Source organism: Molothrus aeneus, chromosome Z (assembly GCF_037042795.1).
Source record: "Molothrus aeneus isolate 106 chromosome Z, BPBGC_Maene_1.0, whole genome shotgun sequence".
Taxonomy (NCBI): Eukaryota; Metazoa; Chordata; class Aves; order Passeriformes; family Icteridae; genus Molothrus; species Molothrus aeneus.
Genome location: NC_089680.1, coordinates 29,111,065 through 29,129,285, shown reverse-complemented (window position 1 = coordinate 29,129,285; position 18,221 = coordinate 29,111,065). Strand labels below are relative to the sequence as shown.

At 42.1% G+C, this 18,221-nt stretch overlaps 1 protein-coding gene across 1 annotated transcript in view; it reads left to right on the top strand.

Annotated features, from left to right (window-relative positions):
* Positions 1-18,221, top strand: part of DMRT1 (doublesex and mab-3 related transcription factor 1) — a 58,247-nt gene that overhangs the window by 23,178 nt on the left and 16,848 nt on the right. Inside the window, exons 3-4 of the mRNA XM_066569477.1 lie at positions 297-580; positions 9,889-10,051. Of these exons, the coding sequence (XP_066425574.1) occupies positions 297-580; positions 9,889-10,051 (447 nt within the window). The remainder of the gene's footprint in view (positions 1-296; positions 581-9,888; positions 10,052-18,221) is intronic.

Genomic DNA, 18,221 nt, shown 5'->3' with positions numbered 1-18,221 from the left:
GGGGACTGCAAAGTTAGGCGATGTAAATCATTGTCCCCATCAGTTGATACTGACTGAGGATTCAGAGCATTGTTTTAACCTGCAGTTGGTTTTGTCTGCTGTTTCGCAGACTGTGGTGTGTGTAGGTGGCAGTCTTGGACTGTGAGTAGTTCTTGATCCACTTGAGTTTCCACCGAACATTCAGCCATGTTTAGCTTTCAGCTCCTACTTCTTATTTACCACTCTCTGTCCAGCCTTTGGGAGGAGTAGTAGCTCATTAGAAGATGAAAGATAATGGTCTTTTTTTTCTTTTCCAGAGGGACGGATGCTCATTCAGGACATCCCTTCCATCCCCAGCAGAGGGCACTTGGAGAGCACATCTGAGTTGGTTGTGGACTCCGCCTACTACAGCAGTTTTTACCAGCCATCTCTGTATCCTTGTTACAACAACCTGTACAACTACTCCCAGTACCAGATGGCAGTGGCGAGTGAGCCTTCCTCAAGTGAGACAGGGGGTACAATTGTAGGGTCGGCCATGAAGAACAGCCTTCGAAGTCTCCCAGCAACATACATGCCAAGCCAGTCAGGAAAACAGTGGCAGGTATGATCTCCTCTTTGCTGGTTTCGTGGCAATGCAAAACCAGAACCATATTCCAGGGTGGCATTAGGACCCATTTTGAGAAAGTTAGACAAAATGTTGCAATGCAGCAGAACAAAAGTAATTACATAGTCGGACAGTGATAATGGTATGGATAAATTGCCACAACAACAAAGGGCACTAACTTGATTTTATCTTCTGTATTATGTGACAGTAGATTATTAATTGTTTTCCAGAAAAAAAGAGTCCAATTCAATTGCCCAGTATAACATCCTGAGAGCCTAAGGTGTAATTCCTGGGAGGCTTTGCTCTTCAGAAGCATGGGTTTTTTCCATGTTTCACATCCAATATGCTGAGGTGACCTGGGAGACCATGCTGTTGTGCAGCAGTTTGGTTGCAGTCAGTTGAATGTGACGTGGCATCATGCTAGTTGTGTGTTCTGGCAGCTCCAGAGCTCGTGACTTTTATTCATGTAGTTCAGGTTACAGGTGGTACCTGTGAGTTTCAAACCAGAGCTCTATGTACTTCGTTAGGATACAAAGCGCATCAAGCCCTCGCACTCTAGGACATGATAATTGTAGCGTCCAACTCAGTCAGAAACTGGAAAAAGGGAAAATCTGCCAGTATGGGGGATTCTTGGCAAAGTGGAAACATTTCAGTAACTCTGGGACTATGTGGTTTTGGACTGCAGAGATGCTTTTCCTGTTTGAGACTGAACTGGTAAGGCTGTACCCTCTGAGTCTGTGTATGCCTGTGTCCCTTGTGTAAGGACAGGAGAGGGCAGACCTCTTCTGTAGAGCATCAAGACAGGGCAGGCTGCTTCTGCAAAGGCTGTGTTGTGAAACCACTCAACAGTGAAATGTCCACCAAAGCCTCCTTGTGTAAGTGAACAGATAGGTCATCCTGTTTGCTGACAGAGAGTTTCTCTAGCCAGGTTTCTCTGGCAGAGGGACCAGCTCTGAAAGGGTGTTTTAATTTTTGATACCGAGGAGCTGAAACTAATGCCAGGGTGATTGCAATTACTGTAGCACTTATCACTATTCCACATGCCTTTTTCTGCCATGAGTACAGCTGTATGGGATCAAGAGCTATCTCTCTTCCTTCTGCAGTGCAAGCCCATCCCATGAGAGCTTTCTTCTCTCAGTGTGTTGATACATGAAGGTACACCTTTCCAGGTGATGGTGTCCTCTCCAGCTGATGAGTTCAACCACCAGGCCAAGGGTAAAATTAGTCAAGGCGAGTTACAGGATTTTGTGCATGGTAGTGATGTGAGGTGCCAAGTGTTTTTTCAACTTTTTTATTTTGGTTGATTGCGTTAGCTTGGTATAGCAGAATGTTTCAGATAGAAGGTTACTTCTCAAGCATCTGCAGCACTTAGCTTGCTGATGCATGGAGACACCATCACAAGACAAATGAAGAGTGGCAACATTTGCCTTGAGAAAATAATGTTCTTGCAGGCTGCTAGTCCCACATTTCACCTAGCACATAGCGTTTGAGGAAGAGTTGTGTGAGTATGTTAAACCTTAGAATGACAATGTGGTGTCCTCACTCACAGTTCTGTTGTCATGTACTGTAATGTATATAGAAAGGCTTGGCTTAGAGAATCTGTGTCTCACTTGTGAGATTGCCAGTTGCTGTGGAACCTTTGACACCCCTTAAAGAAATAAAAACAACTCTGTGATTTCCATAATTCTTCTCTTCAGGCCCTGCAGAAACTAACTTCTGCTTAAGTGCCATTCAAATTAGTGAGATCTTTACGGGGTAAGTAAGGAAAAAAACTACATGAGTGTTGTCAAAAAGGACAGTTTTCTTTCCCCCAACAGGCTCAAAGCTGTGGATGTCTCTTGTGGGATATACCACATTATTCCATTCACCTTTATGTGAATTTAATTGTCTACCACATCTAAGATTTTAATTTCTCCATAGCAGACCTTTTGGGATTCCTCAGTGCTGTTTTGATGTTTTGGATGTCCAAGCAGAGAGAATAAAGGTGCTGCTTTTGGCCTGCAGAATTGATGCAGCTTCTAAATGTCATGAAACCAGGATCAACTTCTCCTCTGACACAGGGTAGGGTGTCGTTCAGGGTCAGTGTTTTGAACTTACAAACTGTTTCTCAGACTGATGTACATGTAGGATAGTTTTTGATCGAAGAGTTCTGAGTCACAGGGTTTGCATCCTCTTAACAACAGCGTAAGATTGCACAAATAATAATAAAAAGTTTTAGTGAGAGGCTAGAAAACATTTGATGGCAGTGGGTACAGTGATGCTGAGGTTGTAAAACCCTGTGTGGCACTGAAGATGGTTTATTGTAAGGGAACAAAGTCTCAGTTGCTGCACATGGTTTTACATCAATTCTGCACATGCGGGTTACCAGCAAGGGAAGATCACAGAAATAGCAATAAATGGAGGATGAATAACTAATGAGCCTTTCTGTCAAGCACAGTAAGGAATTAAAGGAGAGTTTAATTCAAAGCATGATCCTCAAAGAGGAATCAGACCTTGCTTACACTCAGGAGGTTTTGCTGGCAAACCTGTGCATGCTTATCCTCCTCAGAGGAAACACGTAGCTGTTACCTATACTGGGCAGCTTGTACTGACTGAATTTATTTTTTACATGTACAGGCTTTATTAAACCAGTCTCCAATAGAAGCACATTTTCTTTTCTAACATGTATCGCTCTTAACTTTTTTATCAAAGTTTTTGATCTTTGTTTCTTTGCCAGAGTCATAGCTGGGCAGTGCTTGCTGTAACCAAATTAGGGCAGCTTGCTAAGGTGTGAGCCCACAGGAGGTATTTTATGGTAGAAGTCACCACTGTGCTCACTGGAAGATATTCCAGTTTAAGCTGGGTAGACAAGACACCTGGCTTTTTCAGACTCAGTTGGTGAAGGCTCACAGATCCTATATTAACTTGAACCACACAGGGAAAATTGCATATTTAACTTCTGGATGCAGACAAGGCCTTGAGCAGCCCAGCTGTCTGCTGTTTCAGAATTTAGGGAGCAAGAGAGAAAAGCCAGGGAGGAAACATGTGAGTGTGTGTGGGATGAGATGAGGATTAATGCATCATTGAGCATTGGCAAATAAACTGAATCACTGAATCTTTAATGTAGATTAATGTCAGATTTCATTAGTCTTTGTTCTTTGCAGGGGCTGGTATGCTCGAGTGGATTCATAAAGGTGCAAATATTTTATGTATTTCTCTGTAGGTTTTCCTCGTCTATATACAGTCACAGCTGAAGTTGTATCTATCATGATTTGATAAGTGTAATGAACATTATTGTTTTGGTTGAGGCTCCTTTGGTCATTTATATTCTGCTGCTCCTTCCAGCTCTAAGGCAGATAATCACCTATGTCTGTTGTTGCACCTGAGGAAGAGACAAGCCTAGGTTGGTAGGAAATGTAGCAGATTTGGTGGTTACTGTACCTCTCCTTTCCCTGTCCTGTGTGGGCATCTAGAGTTTCCCTTGAAGCTCTTGTAATTGCTCGTTACAATGGGAATTTGTGTGCATTCCATCCACTTCCATCCAGTTAACAGCAAAATCAGTTTGCCAGCATAAGTACCGCGTGTCAGAGTGAGTTGGTGTACTTGAAAGTTGGTGCTTCTGAAACTGGTCTCACTGCAGTGGGAGAATATGGGGTGATTGAAGCCTTTTCTATCTCAGCAAAAGTAAAGCCTTGTTGGACACGTCTGAATCTAATCAGACTTGATTTTCAAAGCTGACAAACTGCTGGCACGTGTTCCAAGCACAAGTCTAATCTGGACTCATTGTGAGTCAGCATCATGCCCCAGAAATGTTAAAACTTCTGGTACATGCAGCTAAACCATTAAAAATTGGCAAGAATGCAGAATGTGCCCCCACACCTCGGGACCGGTGGCTGCTTTTTCTTTGGTATTCTGGTAACTCCAGGTATCCTGCTCCTGGGAAAGGTTAAGGCTGGTGTGGATGTTTTAGACACATTTCAGAACTTCAGCTTTCCTTTTCCTCTTCCCTTCCCTTTCCTGGAACTTCCCATTCTTGGCAAACCAGTGTTCTCACTTTCAGAACCTCATCTTTTTTGTTCTTTCCTTACCCCAGTTTAGAGCAAAAATAACTTGTGAGAAATTTTGACTGGCTTTCTAGTGTGGGGTTTACATTTACCATCTCTAAAGTATTTAGTATTGCTGATGTAGGAAACTGCTTTTTAAGGATTTCTTAGAAGCACCAAAGATTTCTTAGAAGTACCAAACTTGGAAAAATTATCTTACTAAATCCAGAAGAGTGTGGCTGTGACAGGACAGCTAGGAGGTTGAAGAATAGCCACTTGCTAATAAAAAAAGATGTCTCTTTTCAACTTCTTCCACCTGCTTCTGCTTTCTGGCACAGTTTTTCCTCCAAAAAGCCTGTCTCTCTTATAGAAATTGCAGTCTTACTCTCCAAAAGTCAGTGTAGAATGTGTGCATGTGTGTGTAAATATATACACATTGTGCAAGTCACCCAAGACAGTCCCAATTTTATGTGTAAGCAGTGAATTATATACTGTATTCATAACATACCCTTCACACTACAGATTTATGCTAAAAGTATCCTAATGTTTCTGACAGCTCATGTGTGACATGAATGCAATCCATATTTCTTGGAGGAGCTAATCTAAGTGGTTTATTTTCCAATACTGCTGATAGGGCTATATCTCTAGGTGTCACTGCAGTTGAGATTCTGATGGTAACATATTGTTTATGGGTCACTGCCTTTGTCTAAAAGAATAGGTTGGAACAGAATAGCAAAGGTTAATTAAGTTTGTCTATCAAGGAGGGACAGATATAGATGTGTCTTGTATTTTCTGTGCTAGAATCAAAGTAAGTAAAGGCAGGGAATCATAGACTCATTTTTTCTTTTTTCTGAAAAACATGCTTAGCTGGTTTTAGGAATGAAGCACCTTGGGCAGTATGAGTGCAAGAGAAGTTGTGAGTGGTCAGCACAAAAGCAGTAATATTGCAAGATGGGACAGAAGCAGCAAACCTGGTTTATAACTGCAGAAGCTGAGGCAGGGAAGTGTCAAATAACTTGTCACAGTCACACAGCTCACAAATGACAGAGGGGAGGTTACTGATGCCTGAACTTCCATTTCATTGCCCAGTGGCTGCCTTCTTGCCCATGCCAAAAACCAACCTGTGAATTCTGTTGTTTGCAAGCAATGACACGAATGCAATTTTATGCCCACTAAAATTGACTTGAAAATCAAGACAGAAGCAGGAGGCTGTGTTAAACTTTCCAGTTTCTCTGGTGTTTCCATAATTACTGAGCTTGGTATATTTGTTGCTGAGTCATGGGTGAAATAAAAGGATGGAAATCCTGGGTAAAGTGACTTTGCCAAGATCATATGGCACACCAGTGGCAGAGCCGAAGGATTGCACTTTGATCTCCTGTGTTGTTTATAAATTTTTGCAGCCCTTGTCACCCAGGAATAGCATTCATGACGTCCTCCTGTTTGTGTTTCTTGGAAACAAGTCCTGTAGTTGGGATCAGCTGGAAAGTGTGAAGATAACACTGGCAGGCTCACATAGAGATTGTGCCTGGCAGATTCTGCAAATAAAAGAAGTACACAGGTGATGTTTTGGCTAAACAAATATCTGGGAAGGACAGGATCATTTTCTAATCTCTGAGGCTAGAGAGGTGAATCACCACTTGGTGCCTGCTTTGACACCTTTCTGTTTCTGGTTTGGCCACTTTCTCTCCTTGGCTCTTTTTCCATGAAGAAGATATGTGGAGTTATGCTGCCAGCTTGGGAAGGGGTGCTGGGCTTTATATGGTCTTCCACCAGCTGTTGAGAAAGGCTTTTTACAGGAATGGTCTGATGCAAAAACATTTTCCTCATGTTTTCCCTGGATTTTGCTATGTATGCTGCCACTTGGACATAGCTGGAGGGCTACACTGACCATTTCGCTCAGTGATTAACAAGTCCTGTTTCCAGCTTATCTGTGCAAGGGCAAACTGCAGCTGCCTCTCAGTTCCTCACAGTGGCTTTTCAAGGCACAGGGAAAGAATTTCCTATGCACTCGTGGCCTTCCAATCAGGCCATATTTATTTGTTCATGAATTTTAAGCATCTCACCATTGCTTGCAGTACATCTTTTAAAACATTACTGAGTGTATGCTGTGTTGTACAATTTAGGCGAACCTGTAAATGTTGCATAGGCCAGCTGCTGCTCTGATGATATGTGTCTCCCACTAAAGTCTGTACTTGGTGAATCCTGCAGCTGGAGCAGGGCACAAGCACTGTGTGGCTGGAAGGGAAGCAACTTAGGAATTCAGGATGCCCTCTGCAAAGACTAATGCATGCCTTACCTTTCCTTTATTTTAGGTGAGCTCTTGCTCACCTAAAATATGCTTTGTTCTTTTGGCATGTATTCTGCAGTGATACAAACCAGAGTGGTTTGTGGGACTGTCCCAGCTCATGCCTGTCTCAGCTTTGTTGTAAGGGTGGAAGGGGCGAGGGAGGCAGGAGACACCAGAAGGCCGGGCATTCTCCTTCTATGGTCTATGCATGACCCCAGCATTCCCCCTAGACAGACCTAGCACAGGATCCCAAACCTGATACCTTACTGGAGCATTTGGAAAGCTGAACTGCCCCAGGCTGAAAATAATCTGAATATTCGAGCTTCCCCAAGGCTGTCTTGATCTCCCTTTTTGGCACCCAGAAACCTGCAAGGATTCCACAGAGCTGCAGGAGTTAATACAGACCAAATGTCCTTTCTCATGAGGTAGTGGTCTCCCAAGCCGCTTTTTTAATGCAGCACTAAGGTCAAGAATTTTTACAACTGGTTGGTTTTTTTATTGTTACTGTAAAATAGGATTGCTAAGCACTATAAAAAGGAAACCTTATGGTTCAGATTTACTGTGGTGTAGATTCTAAATAGTTTAATAAAAGAAAACCAAAAGGTTTTGGATTTTCTTCAGTGGTTAATACACAGCATATTCTTTGCAGAGCCAAGCCTCTGGGTGTCGGTCGAACTGTGGTTCAGAGACTTGGTGTGGGTAATAAGATTATAAAACATGTCTCTTGCTAGTCAGCTACCACACACTAATAATAATAGTAGTAATAATTCATTGCATCTAGGGATTTTAGGTGAGTTGATTTTTTAGAAATGGAGAAAACCCCTAAAAAAAGCGTTGAAAGGAGGTGTATCACTGCATCCACTTTAGGGGGGGGAGATGTGCGCATGATTGAGTTCGTGCCAGGCAGTGATCCTTCCATTTTGCTACAGCTGAAATAATCTATCTCCTGCAGGCAGCCTTTTCTTGGTTGTATGTGTGCACACATGGCCTTACACAAGGGAGAGGTGGAGATGTGAGGTCTGGGGATGCTGCCCTGCCCCACCAAGGGAAGGAAAACTACACGCAACACACAGGCAACAACTGGCTAACTTTTTTTTCCCCTGGTACTTCCAGAGCTGTTGAGCTTTGCAGCTGTGCAGATTCAAAATGCCCTTTAGACTGAGCCTTTGGGCGATGTTTTGTTGAGGGATTCTTGTTTCCAAAAAGGAGAGTGCCCTTTGTCAGAAGAGAAGAAGCAATGTCAGTGGTTGAGTTCAGACTTCCTCAGGATGACTCATTAAGTTTTTGAAGAGCAATTTACTATTTACTCTGGATGAAACTTCAGTGCGTGTTGAGCTTTTTCTGCATGTGAAAGTAGAAAAACAAAAATTTTAAGTATTGCTTTAATTTATAGGAGAAAAACTTTTAACTTTTCACAGGCTAAAAGCAAGTCCCTCAGTACATGTGCAAGTATATGCAAGGATGCTGCTGTCAGAAATCAGACAGAAGTGCACTTGCTTCCTGTAAACAGCCACCATTCTCTCTCTGTGCACCTAATCTCACTGAAAACATTCCTCAGAGAGAACCAACAGGATTTTATGTGGCTTGGGCCACATTATTTGCAGCTAGGCACATGAAAATGAATATGGAATTCTTACAGGGAATTCTCCTTGGAAAACAAGGTGTGACTGCATTGTGGAGTGGTTCTGAGAGGTGGTGTGGCTCCTACTGCCAGGAGCAGACCCTGTAGGTATGCTGGCATGGGGCAGCCGTCTGGGACAGCAGGTGCATGCCCAGCCTCCCCTGCTCCCTGGCTCTGAGCTTTGCAGCCTGGGAAAGGCTGAGGGGCAGGGCACAGTGGACCCGGCAGACCTGAGGTGGGACCTAGCTGAAAAGGCTGCCTGGCATGTCTGCTTGCAGACACTGTGTAATGGCATAGCTGGATGTGCATTATTGTTGGCACTGCTACTATCATAACCGGTACAAAACTCTGACAGTTTGTCTCTGCCTTAGAAGCTTTCCGTCTTTCAGTCATTCACTTCCCAGCATACTTAGAGAAACCAACTAGTCTTATCTTTCCTGTTGAGAATGTTAATCTTGTTTTGGCTGCATTTTTGGAGAATGGAGGCCATGTTGCATTGTAGGGCTTTGTAACAAATAATAGGAAGTTGTTAGTTCTTTCCTAAAACACAAATTTAAGAAAGCATTTCCACTCCTCTGAGGAGATCAGTTTGGATGGTATCAGTGCACTGGAGTAGAAAAAACTTTGATTTCTGAGTGTTGCCACTTTGCTGCAATCTGTGGAAGGGAAAAGGGATATCTGATGGATGCTGAGCTGACATGGCAGATCTGCTGGCTGGTGTCCAGTTGTGGCTTCACAACCAGCTTCTTGTCTAGTCTAAACACAACTTGCTTTTTTTCAAGAAAATATTTTTCCCATCTTACGGTATTCTAAGAAAAACGGTGTACTTGTGTTTGGGTGTGTCACTGCTCAACGCCATAGAGCAGATCCTGTGAGAGTTGGTCCATAGGACTGTCCTCCTTAGCCACACAGTAGGTCCCTGGCAGAGCAGTTACCAGCAGTCTGAGATGGGTTAGTCTTTGGGGACATGTAGAAGCTGGAGGGACACTTCACCTCTGAAACTGGCCAGGTGTATACACTTGAATGTGCCATAATCTGGGGACCTGGCAGGAAGCTGCTTGCAGTGAAGGGTACTTGATTGTGTGCCAGATGCATCTCTATCTGCAGTGAGGTAAAACAGCCATAGATGTGCTGCTGCTGCTGCTGCTGCTGGGTCACATCTCACACCACACCTCCTGTAACTGGTCAGTGTGGGCAGACTGTGAAGCCACCAAATCAAGAACCCAAGGCTAGCATGTCAGAATGTTACTTCCCATGCACCCACTGTGACCTCCTTCAAAGCCATGGAGGGGTGGGGGCGAGGGATAGCAGGGTGCCCCCATGGCACTGGGGCTTTGCTTTCACAGGCTGCTGTTGCATTTTTCTCTCCTGACAGGTGAAGGGCATGGAGAGACACCACGCCGTCAGCTCCCAGTACCGCATGTGTTCCTACTACCCACCTGCTTCCTACCTGGGACAGGGGGTTGGCGCTCCCATGTGCCTCCCCCAAATCCTGACCTCTGAGGACATCCCCTCCTCCTCAGAGTCAAAAGCCAGAGGTAAGTGCACCCACTGGGCACATGTCACCACCTTGCCTTGGACCTACACCAGCAGGCATGGGTTGCTGCTGGCAAGGAAGCTAAGCATCATCAAGCAGCTGTTTTAAAGGTAGTGGCTGGTTTCTGGAAGGCTTGTAGTGATGGTGTACAGTCACGTAGTCTTGCACTTTAGAAGCCTCATGATTCAGGAGTCAAATTAGTTGTACCTTCTGCATTTAGGTATGTCTCTTAAAATTGTACAGTACTTGAGGTGCTGTCTTTGGTGCTTACTACCTGGCTCCCTCACAGAAGTAAATAACAATTTGTGCTCCAACCTCAGAATTACTTTTCTTCTCAGAAATGCTGTCATTTTTTTCACTGGCCTCCTATTGAGCCTTTGCCATCCTTTCTGAACCACATGTGGGAACTACTGCATCCCAACCATATAATGACGCCCCTTGTAGACTTGCTTCTGGCTTTTTTTCAAACTCATCATACCATCTTACTTAATTTAAAACTACTGCAGAAAAATCTTTCTTTCCATATTGTGTTTCAGGCTCTCCTAAGGATTACTGTAATCCGCAGTAACTTCCAGCGCTGGTGAATTTACCCTGTGGTTTTGACAGTGTTTCTTGCACTTCCTTGTTCCCTTACTCCCACAGCAGACAGTGCTAACACAGGTGTTAACATGGCTCTGCTGGAGTAATCCAACTCCACTGAGCTGCCTCTCCATCACTGAATCAGGTCAGTAACTGATGCTGGAGAAATAAGAGAAACAGAGAACAAAATCTTGACACTCTCCATCATTCAAAGGTGTCCTGAGCTAGGACAATAAGCTTTTCACACATTTTGTTTCTCTGTACCAATCAGTGAACTTGTCAGTTTCATTTTATATGCTCTGTGGGAAGTATTTTTTTTCATTCACTTTACACCTGCCAAGTTTTTTTTTTGTTCAGTTTTTTTATTTCACTGAGTTACAGCACTGATAACAGCATCCATCCTCATTTCCTTCTCTTTCCCTCTACATTGAAATTAGTCTTCTCTTTCTGTGTGTTGGAAGGATGTATGTTGTGTAGGTTCCATAATTGTACTCAGTCATGGTCTTTCTGTGGTTGAAGTCCTTTCAGTTGTGTCATGTGGCTGTGTCATGACAGGACCTTAGGGATCCAAGTGATGTTTTGGAAGGTGAAGTGTGCATAAAGTCATACTTGTGGCTTGTGTAAATCAGCACTGAGCCCTTGTATTCACTAACTCCAGAATAATTTCTGTTGAGGAGGCGGCTGTTCTTTCATAGTGGCTGTTTCTCAAAGTCTTCCAACTAACTGTGGCATGTTAGATAGATGAAGAAACAACATATGGTGTGATGAAACCTTAGACTTTTCTTCCTTCTCCAGTAGTTTTAAATGGCTTAGAGAAATCAGTGATCCTTGGTTCATTTTCCTTCTCTTTTTTTCAATTTTATTTTATTCCCTCTTTTCTAACCACCAGTGAACAGTGACGTCTTCCTTTCTGCCCATTGGTTGGAGAAGCAGTTGGTTTTATGCTCAACTGCGGTTGACACTTTTTCTTGCATCCATCACTACTAACTCACTAAGAGGTCTTACCAGCCAAGTGTTTTTAAAAATAGACAAAAGACCTTATACCCTTTGTTCCCAAATGCACTTCAGTAATTTTTCATCACTCTAGAAAAAAATTATACGTAATGTTCCACTGATTTTTAAACTGCATAAATACTGTATTTTCAATAATCCCTGACTGCTTCTCCAGACACTATTCCACACACAGATATTGTTCCCTAAGTTACACCATCAATCAGAAACCGACAAGCAGTGAGATGTAATTTACTGAGATCAAACAGCATTTTCCAGACTCTGAAGAAGTGTTTTTCCATAGCAGGGAGCTAGTGGGTGAAAGAGGCACCAATGTTTTTGGAAGAAATTTGAACCCATGAGCAGGATCATAGCCAACAGGCTTCTTAGAAGCATCTTCTTTTTTCTTAGGCATGTTCTTGGAGGAGATGTTTTTACTTCTTCTGTCTACAGACAAAAGAATATCCTTAGGAAATATATTATTTACTCTTCCATGACATTTTTCTTCTGGTGCTTTTCACAGACCTGAGAGGGTTAGAGGTTTGTTGCCTCTTTATTGTCACCTGTATGAGTGTTGGGTGGATTGTGTGTATTACAGAGGATGGGTCATTTCCCCAAAGTATTGACCTGCACTTGTTGCAGTTGCTGTCTCCTACAAAAGATACGTTCTTAAGTATTTCTCTGTTGATCATTAGGCTGAGCTTTCTGTCCTGACTCCTTTGTTATGAAGCCCAAATGACATGGTTCTGCAGGGTTAGTGATTGCTACTTGCTGAAAACAACTCTAGTGCTTTTTTAAAAAAGCAAATCATACTTCATTTATTTCTTTTATATGTTTGAAGTGGTAATCATGCTCAGAGTCTTCTTTTCTTTTTAAAAAAATGTATTGATGGATTTTAGATCCAGAAGGGAACATTAGGATCATCTAATTTAATTTGTTATATAATGTAGACTGTAAAATTTCACCTAAACTCTTGCAGCAAACCTGTGACTGTATTTTTGAGACCACTGTGAAGACTTATGTGAAGCCAGAAATTTTGCAGAAAGGTGACAGTGTGCTTAGAAGAGCTTCAGGTCAAAATAAAAAACTGAGGATTTAGCCACATTTTCAAAACATCCAAAGTGTGCATCATTAGCAAAAATGGTTGTTAATTCCCAGGCACAAATCTGCAGTGGTCTTACTACACACACATATTCAGTCTGTTACCTGCACTTTAGCTGCACCGTCAGTATTATAGAGGCTTTGACAGTTCAAGTGTTGTCGTGGCATTTGATGAGACCACAAACTAATTTTGTTCTGGTAAGTTAACTGCCTGCTTAGACCAGTTACAGTAAAAGGGATAAGAAATGAACTAGCTATGCTTTCTTTCTTTCAATGAAGTGAAGATCTCTGGAAGCTTCTAGCACTTGTACAGGACCATCATGGCATGTTACCATGTCTTGCATATAGTAATGGGCTGATGTTTTCTGAGTGTCAAAATACCATCAAGTCAATCTCCTTGCAGTCTGAAGTGTTTCCAAGTAACATGTTTTGCTTCCAGCTAAGCACAGCTGCTGCCATTTCAACAGAAACTGGGAAAAAAGGGGAGAAGTTGATAAACCAGTGACAAACAGCAAAAGGATGGTTTTAGAGGGCTTCCTTAGGTCAACAAGTTTTAGGTTTTAGGCAGTAATTTCTAGGTGGAAGGGGGGTTTTCATACTTAGTACTGCAAAATACTTCCTTCTTTTTTTCTACAACAGGAGTGGGAGGAAAATACATATTAGAAGGTTGTCAAATCTTGTGCATGTACATGGAAAAGCATAGTTTTGGAAGACAAGTTGAGAAGTGGGGAAGTGAGAGTGGGACACAACAAGATATTTAATCTCCAAAACTCAAATACTTTGTTCCCATTAATTCCTGTAGGACAGCTGCATGCTTTTTGTTTGTTTGTTTTGGTTGGGGTTTTTTTGGGGGGGGGGGTTGTTTGTTTTTTTAATAAGGCTTTTTAGGTTTGGCACACTACCCAGAATAGTCTAACTCCTTCCACTCATTTTCAGTAAGCCTCTCTAGCATCTATTAAATAACTGTGCAAAACCTTGGTTTGAGAAAGCAAGAAAGCACATGCAAGGCATGTGCCTCACTCTTGGTCCTGTTTGCACTGCATGAAGATGCAGCATTTACTTATCTGTATGAAAGTGTTTACCAGGTTTGGGAAAGTGGCAGAAAAATTTAACATTCAAATAGAAAGATGCAAAGGATAAACATCCCTGTATCTGCAGACACTTCAGATTTTAAAGCAGTTACCTGGTCTTAAAGTTGGCATGGAATGAAACCTCCTCTATGTCATCATTGTGTGAAATGTTGAGATAATTACACCATAATTATGATGTAATTATCTATGGTGAAAAAAAGTCTTGCATTTAAAATTATGTTCCAGCTGCTGGACAGTTTTGAATTTTTTATTTTCATGTCCTAAGTGTTGTGAGTGTTGGAAGTACAAGGAATGAAGTCCTGGAGCAGTGCTGTGTTTGCATCTTAAACATTAAGCAGGAGTCTGAAAGTTTTCCTAAAGGCATGTAAGAAAATACTATTTTGATGCAAAAAAAACATCAGCAGTTTTGTGTAAATAAGCAAACATAATTTTCTGAAGAAGAACATTTCTAGTAACAGGTTTTCTGTGTCAGCATAACTACTTCCAGCACTAAAACATCTTCTCACAGTCCTTTCTAGAATTCAGATAGCAGGTATGCCCAGTTTTACGGTTGTGGAAATGAAACTCACACAGACATTTCCGGAATCTGCATTTAGAGACTCAGCCTTCCTTCTGTGCTTGGATGCTGTATCAACAACAGTACTGAGCCATGGGAGAAGCTGGGCCAAACTGGAGCAGCTCTGTAAAGAGCCTCTTCCAGTAGTTCTGCAAGAAAGGGCATGTTGGAAGCAGTCTCCCTGGTTAAGATAAAAAGTTTCACTTTGTCAATAGCATTGCTGGAATGTAAGGAATGCTATGTGCCCCAGAAGCATGTTTGAGAGATACAAAGATTGGATGTTTTCTTCCCAGCTGGGTTTTTGTGTACCAAAACTTTTTGCAGCTTCCTATATATCTTAATTTTGCATGAATATATGTCCTAGAAGTGAATGCCATGACAAACAAGTAACGCTTCACCGCCACAGGTGGCACCTGGCTGTAGGTTCAGGGAGGTCAAGAAGTCCTGGTAAGCAAAAGGTCACTGAGACCATTTCCCTGAATGTGAGCTGCTTTCTGCAAGAATTGAAGTTACAAAGATGGAACTGCAAACAAAGCAGGCTGGTTTGATATGGCTGAGAAATTACCCCAAAGAACAGCAAAAAGCGTTACCTCTCTCTGCTCTTAATTTGCAGCCAGCTGGGAAGATGCACTGACAAAGCTGTACCAATAAAGTGCTTAGGAAGTGGGAGACATCTATAGCAAATAGCCCAAATTATCTTCTGTCAGTCAGCTAGCTGCATTCTCTGTAAGTTAAGGAGTAGCTCTTTCAGTCCCAGGCAGTCCCAGTGTTGTCAGGTGTGAGACATACTTCTACTCCTTTTCTGTGCACTTCTTCGGAGAGCATCACCAGAAATCATCTTGAGTTTGGAACGGTTTCAGCAGCAGAGTGTATGGGGAGGATAAAATTTTGCACCCAGAAATTCATCAGTATTTAGCTTGTTTGTTATGTATGTGTGTCTATCTGTGCATCTTTTGCTTAAAAAGTGACCTCTACTCAAGAATATCTGTCCTTAATGATGAAGAAGCAAGCAGTGTTTGCTGAAAACTCAAGACTCTAGTTTCCACTATCATTTTACATCAAACTCTTAGCAATAGATTTTGAGATAACACCAAAGAAGAGAAAAGGGGTAAGGATCTAAGCCTGTAGATCTTCAACAGTTTGTTCAAGTTAGTCACTTGAACTTGGGGCAGCTGTTTATTTTTTTGTGCATTCTTATTTCTGCTTCTTACAGTCCTCAGTGGCTATGCTGCTTGCAGCTTCCCTTTGGCACTGATTACAGTGACAGTGAGCAGATTTTCTATTGTATTTCTGCATGCCTTAATTATGTTGCATGCACATTGCAATGTTTTATAAATCTCTTTTGGCAGATGACTTTTTAACATGTCATTTTCATTAAAAACTGGAATTTTGGGTGTAGCCGAACAGACAGTTGTTGAGCATGGCCTTTTTTTATCTTTTAAACTAATGAGGTTGCTAACCCTGATTCATGATGGTATTAATCATACTTGATAATTTCAGTAATTGTAACAGCAGCTGTCAAAATATATTTGATAATGTAAGACATCTCATTTTTCTGTGTGTGGAGGTCTTTTTATAAATTACTGGTCTGTGTTATAAATGAAGTTGTATTAGTGAAGATTTGAGCAATATTAAAATAAGTTTATAATGTCTGATGGGAACTCCTAGAAATAAAGTAATATGAGCATTTTTTTGCATTCTTCTTTAATTCAGTCCTGATTAAAAGGCTCATTTTAGTAGTTTCTTCTCTAAATGCAACATTTATATTATGCTCACTCAAAAGTACACAGAGCAGCTTTGCATTGGATGGCTGCAGAATTATAGGCTTATTTCGTGACTTTTTCTGATTTTTGTCAGGCTGACTGACAAACCCTTACTGTTTGATCTGGGAGCAGCCACTGGTCCTGCCTCCAAGAGTAGTAGGAAAAAACTATGTTTTAAGGCTTTTCACCTGTTTTTGTGGGAACATAGGTATTTCTGGACTGAGGCTTTAGCATCCCCTAGCAGGAATTTTAAGCTCTCGTGGAAACTATGTGGGAATGCCTTCATTTTTTCATCATCCTAGCAAGAGAGAATGGGACAGCTTGAACCCTCAGCAGTTGCCAGTGGTACCCTGTCCCCCCACACCTGCAAAACCACATGTGCATGCATAGTTGTCAGAGAAACTGAGTTTTTCTTCATTGGATTTATTTGTCCATTGCTTATTATGTTGTGTGGATCAAAGGATGCAGTGTTTTTGAAATTGAAGCCTGCATCTTGTTATGAGTTTCAGGCTTTGAGTTGGTAAAACAAGGGTTTGAACAAAGTCTGTCTATTCTGAAGAAACTTAAATGGGTGGTACACTTGGCCCAGGCAGGTGCCAGATGCAAATCAATACATTTATGTGTACTGCCAAAATCTCTACTTCTTCAGTTTCCTTCTATGAAAAGAAGTTTACAGTGTCCCATCAATCCCAGTAGGGAAAGCCTTGCTGAGCGGGCAGCAGAGAGCCAGGAGTGGGAGAGAGGTGCCACCCTGGTAGCACTGGATCCTGCACAGCATGTCAGCCTCTCTCTGTGCACCTGCCAGGTGCTATCCTGGAATACATAATGGCTCTGTTAGCTTTCCTTGGACACCTTCCCTCTTCTGCTTCACATTCTCTTAGCAGAGGAAGGTTTCTCAGTGCCTTCTGCAGTTACAAGCATTTTAGAGCCATATGTTGAGAGATGAGTGGCTTATACCCACTGCGCTCTTGGACTTAACTTTGTGCATATATGAGCTGCTCTTTATGTCAGATGGTGGATGTTACTATAGCTGATGAGACTGTGTGGGATTTTTCTTTATGCTTTAAAGGATGTTGGGTCCTTCATTGAAAAAAATCAACAAATCAACACTGTCAGTTGAGCTGCTCTCTTTTAGAGCTGGTATGGCTTTGATGCTCTAAATTTATTATCTCTTGATACAGAATTTTTCCCACAGCGACAGAAATTGGTAGAAATCAACTATCAGGCTTTTCCATAAAGTGATAGAACAAATGAAGACACCTTTTCAGGACAGTAGTGATTATCTAGGCATGATTTATAATTGTAACAGTGATACCGCTCACCTCTTTGTTTTGCTTTAATGTGCAGTCACATCCTTTTAACTTGTTTGGTTAAGAGAAGAGAGAACTCCATATTTAGCTATAATTTTTCAGTCTCGGAGAACCTCTCTAGACCACCTTGCAGTTGATGGCTGTTTTGCAGCTCGGGTGAGAGTCTCCATCTGAGCTAGTTCTTCTGCAGCTTCTTCTGCTTATAAAGTATCCCTGTGCAGATTGTGAGACACTCTAGCAGAAGAAGTGTTTGTTACTGAGCTCTAAAGGAAAAGGGAAAAGGAGTTACTAAGGCTCTGTAGTGTAGACTGGCCTTTCCTCTTGCAGGGAGCTGAACTGTGACTCTTGGCGAGCGGCTGTTGCAATCCATGGTGCTGATCCCTGAATGATCTCAGGGGAACAAAGAAGGGTTGCATCTGTTCCCATTGCCATGCTGGCATGCTATGAGTAGTTTTCTGTCTTTTCCTTTCCCCTGTCACTTCTGACAGAGGAGAATTAGTTTTCCTACAAGCGGTGGGCAAATTTGCTGGGGGATGTTGCAGTGCTGTGTGTAACTGCACAGGATAGCAGGGAATTGTCATGTGGGAGGAGGACCAGACAGCGCATAATTAATTCTGCCTGTTTATAAATATACATATTTATATTGCATGTGTAAATAATACTGATGTATGTTCCCTGCACTTGATGCATGTAATCCTGTGGGGCAGGGTAGGGACAGATACCAAGGCTATTTAACGGGCTTTCTTAATTTGGCAACCATCAGTGTGCCTGCTCATCAGAC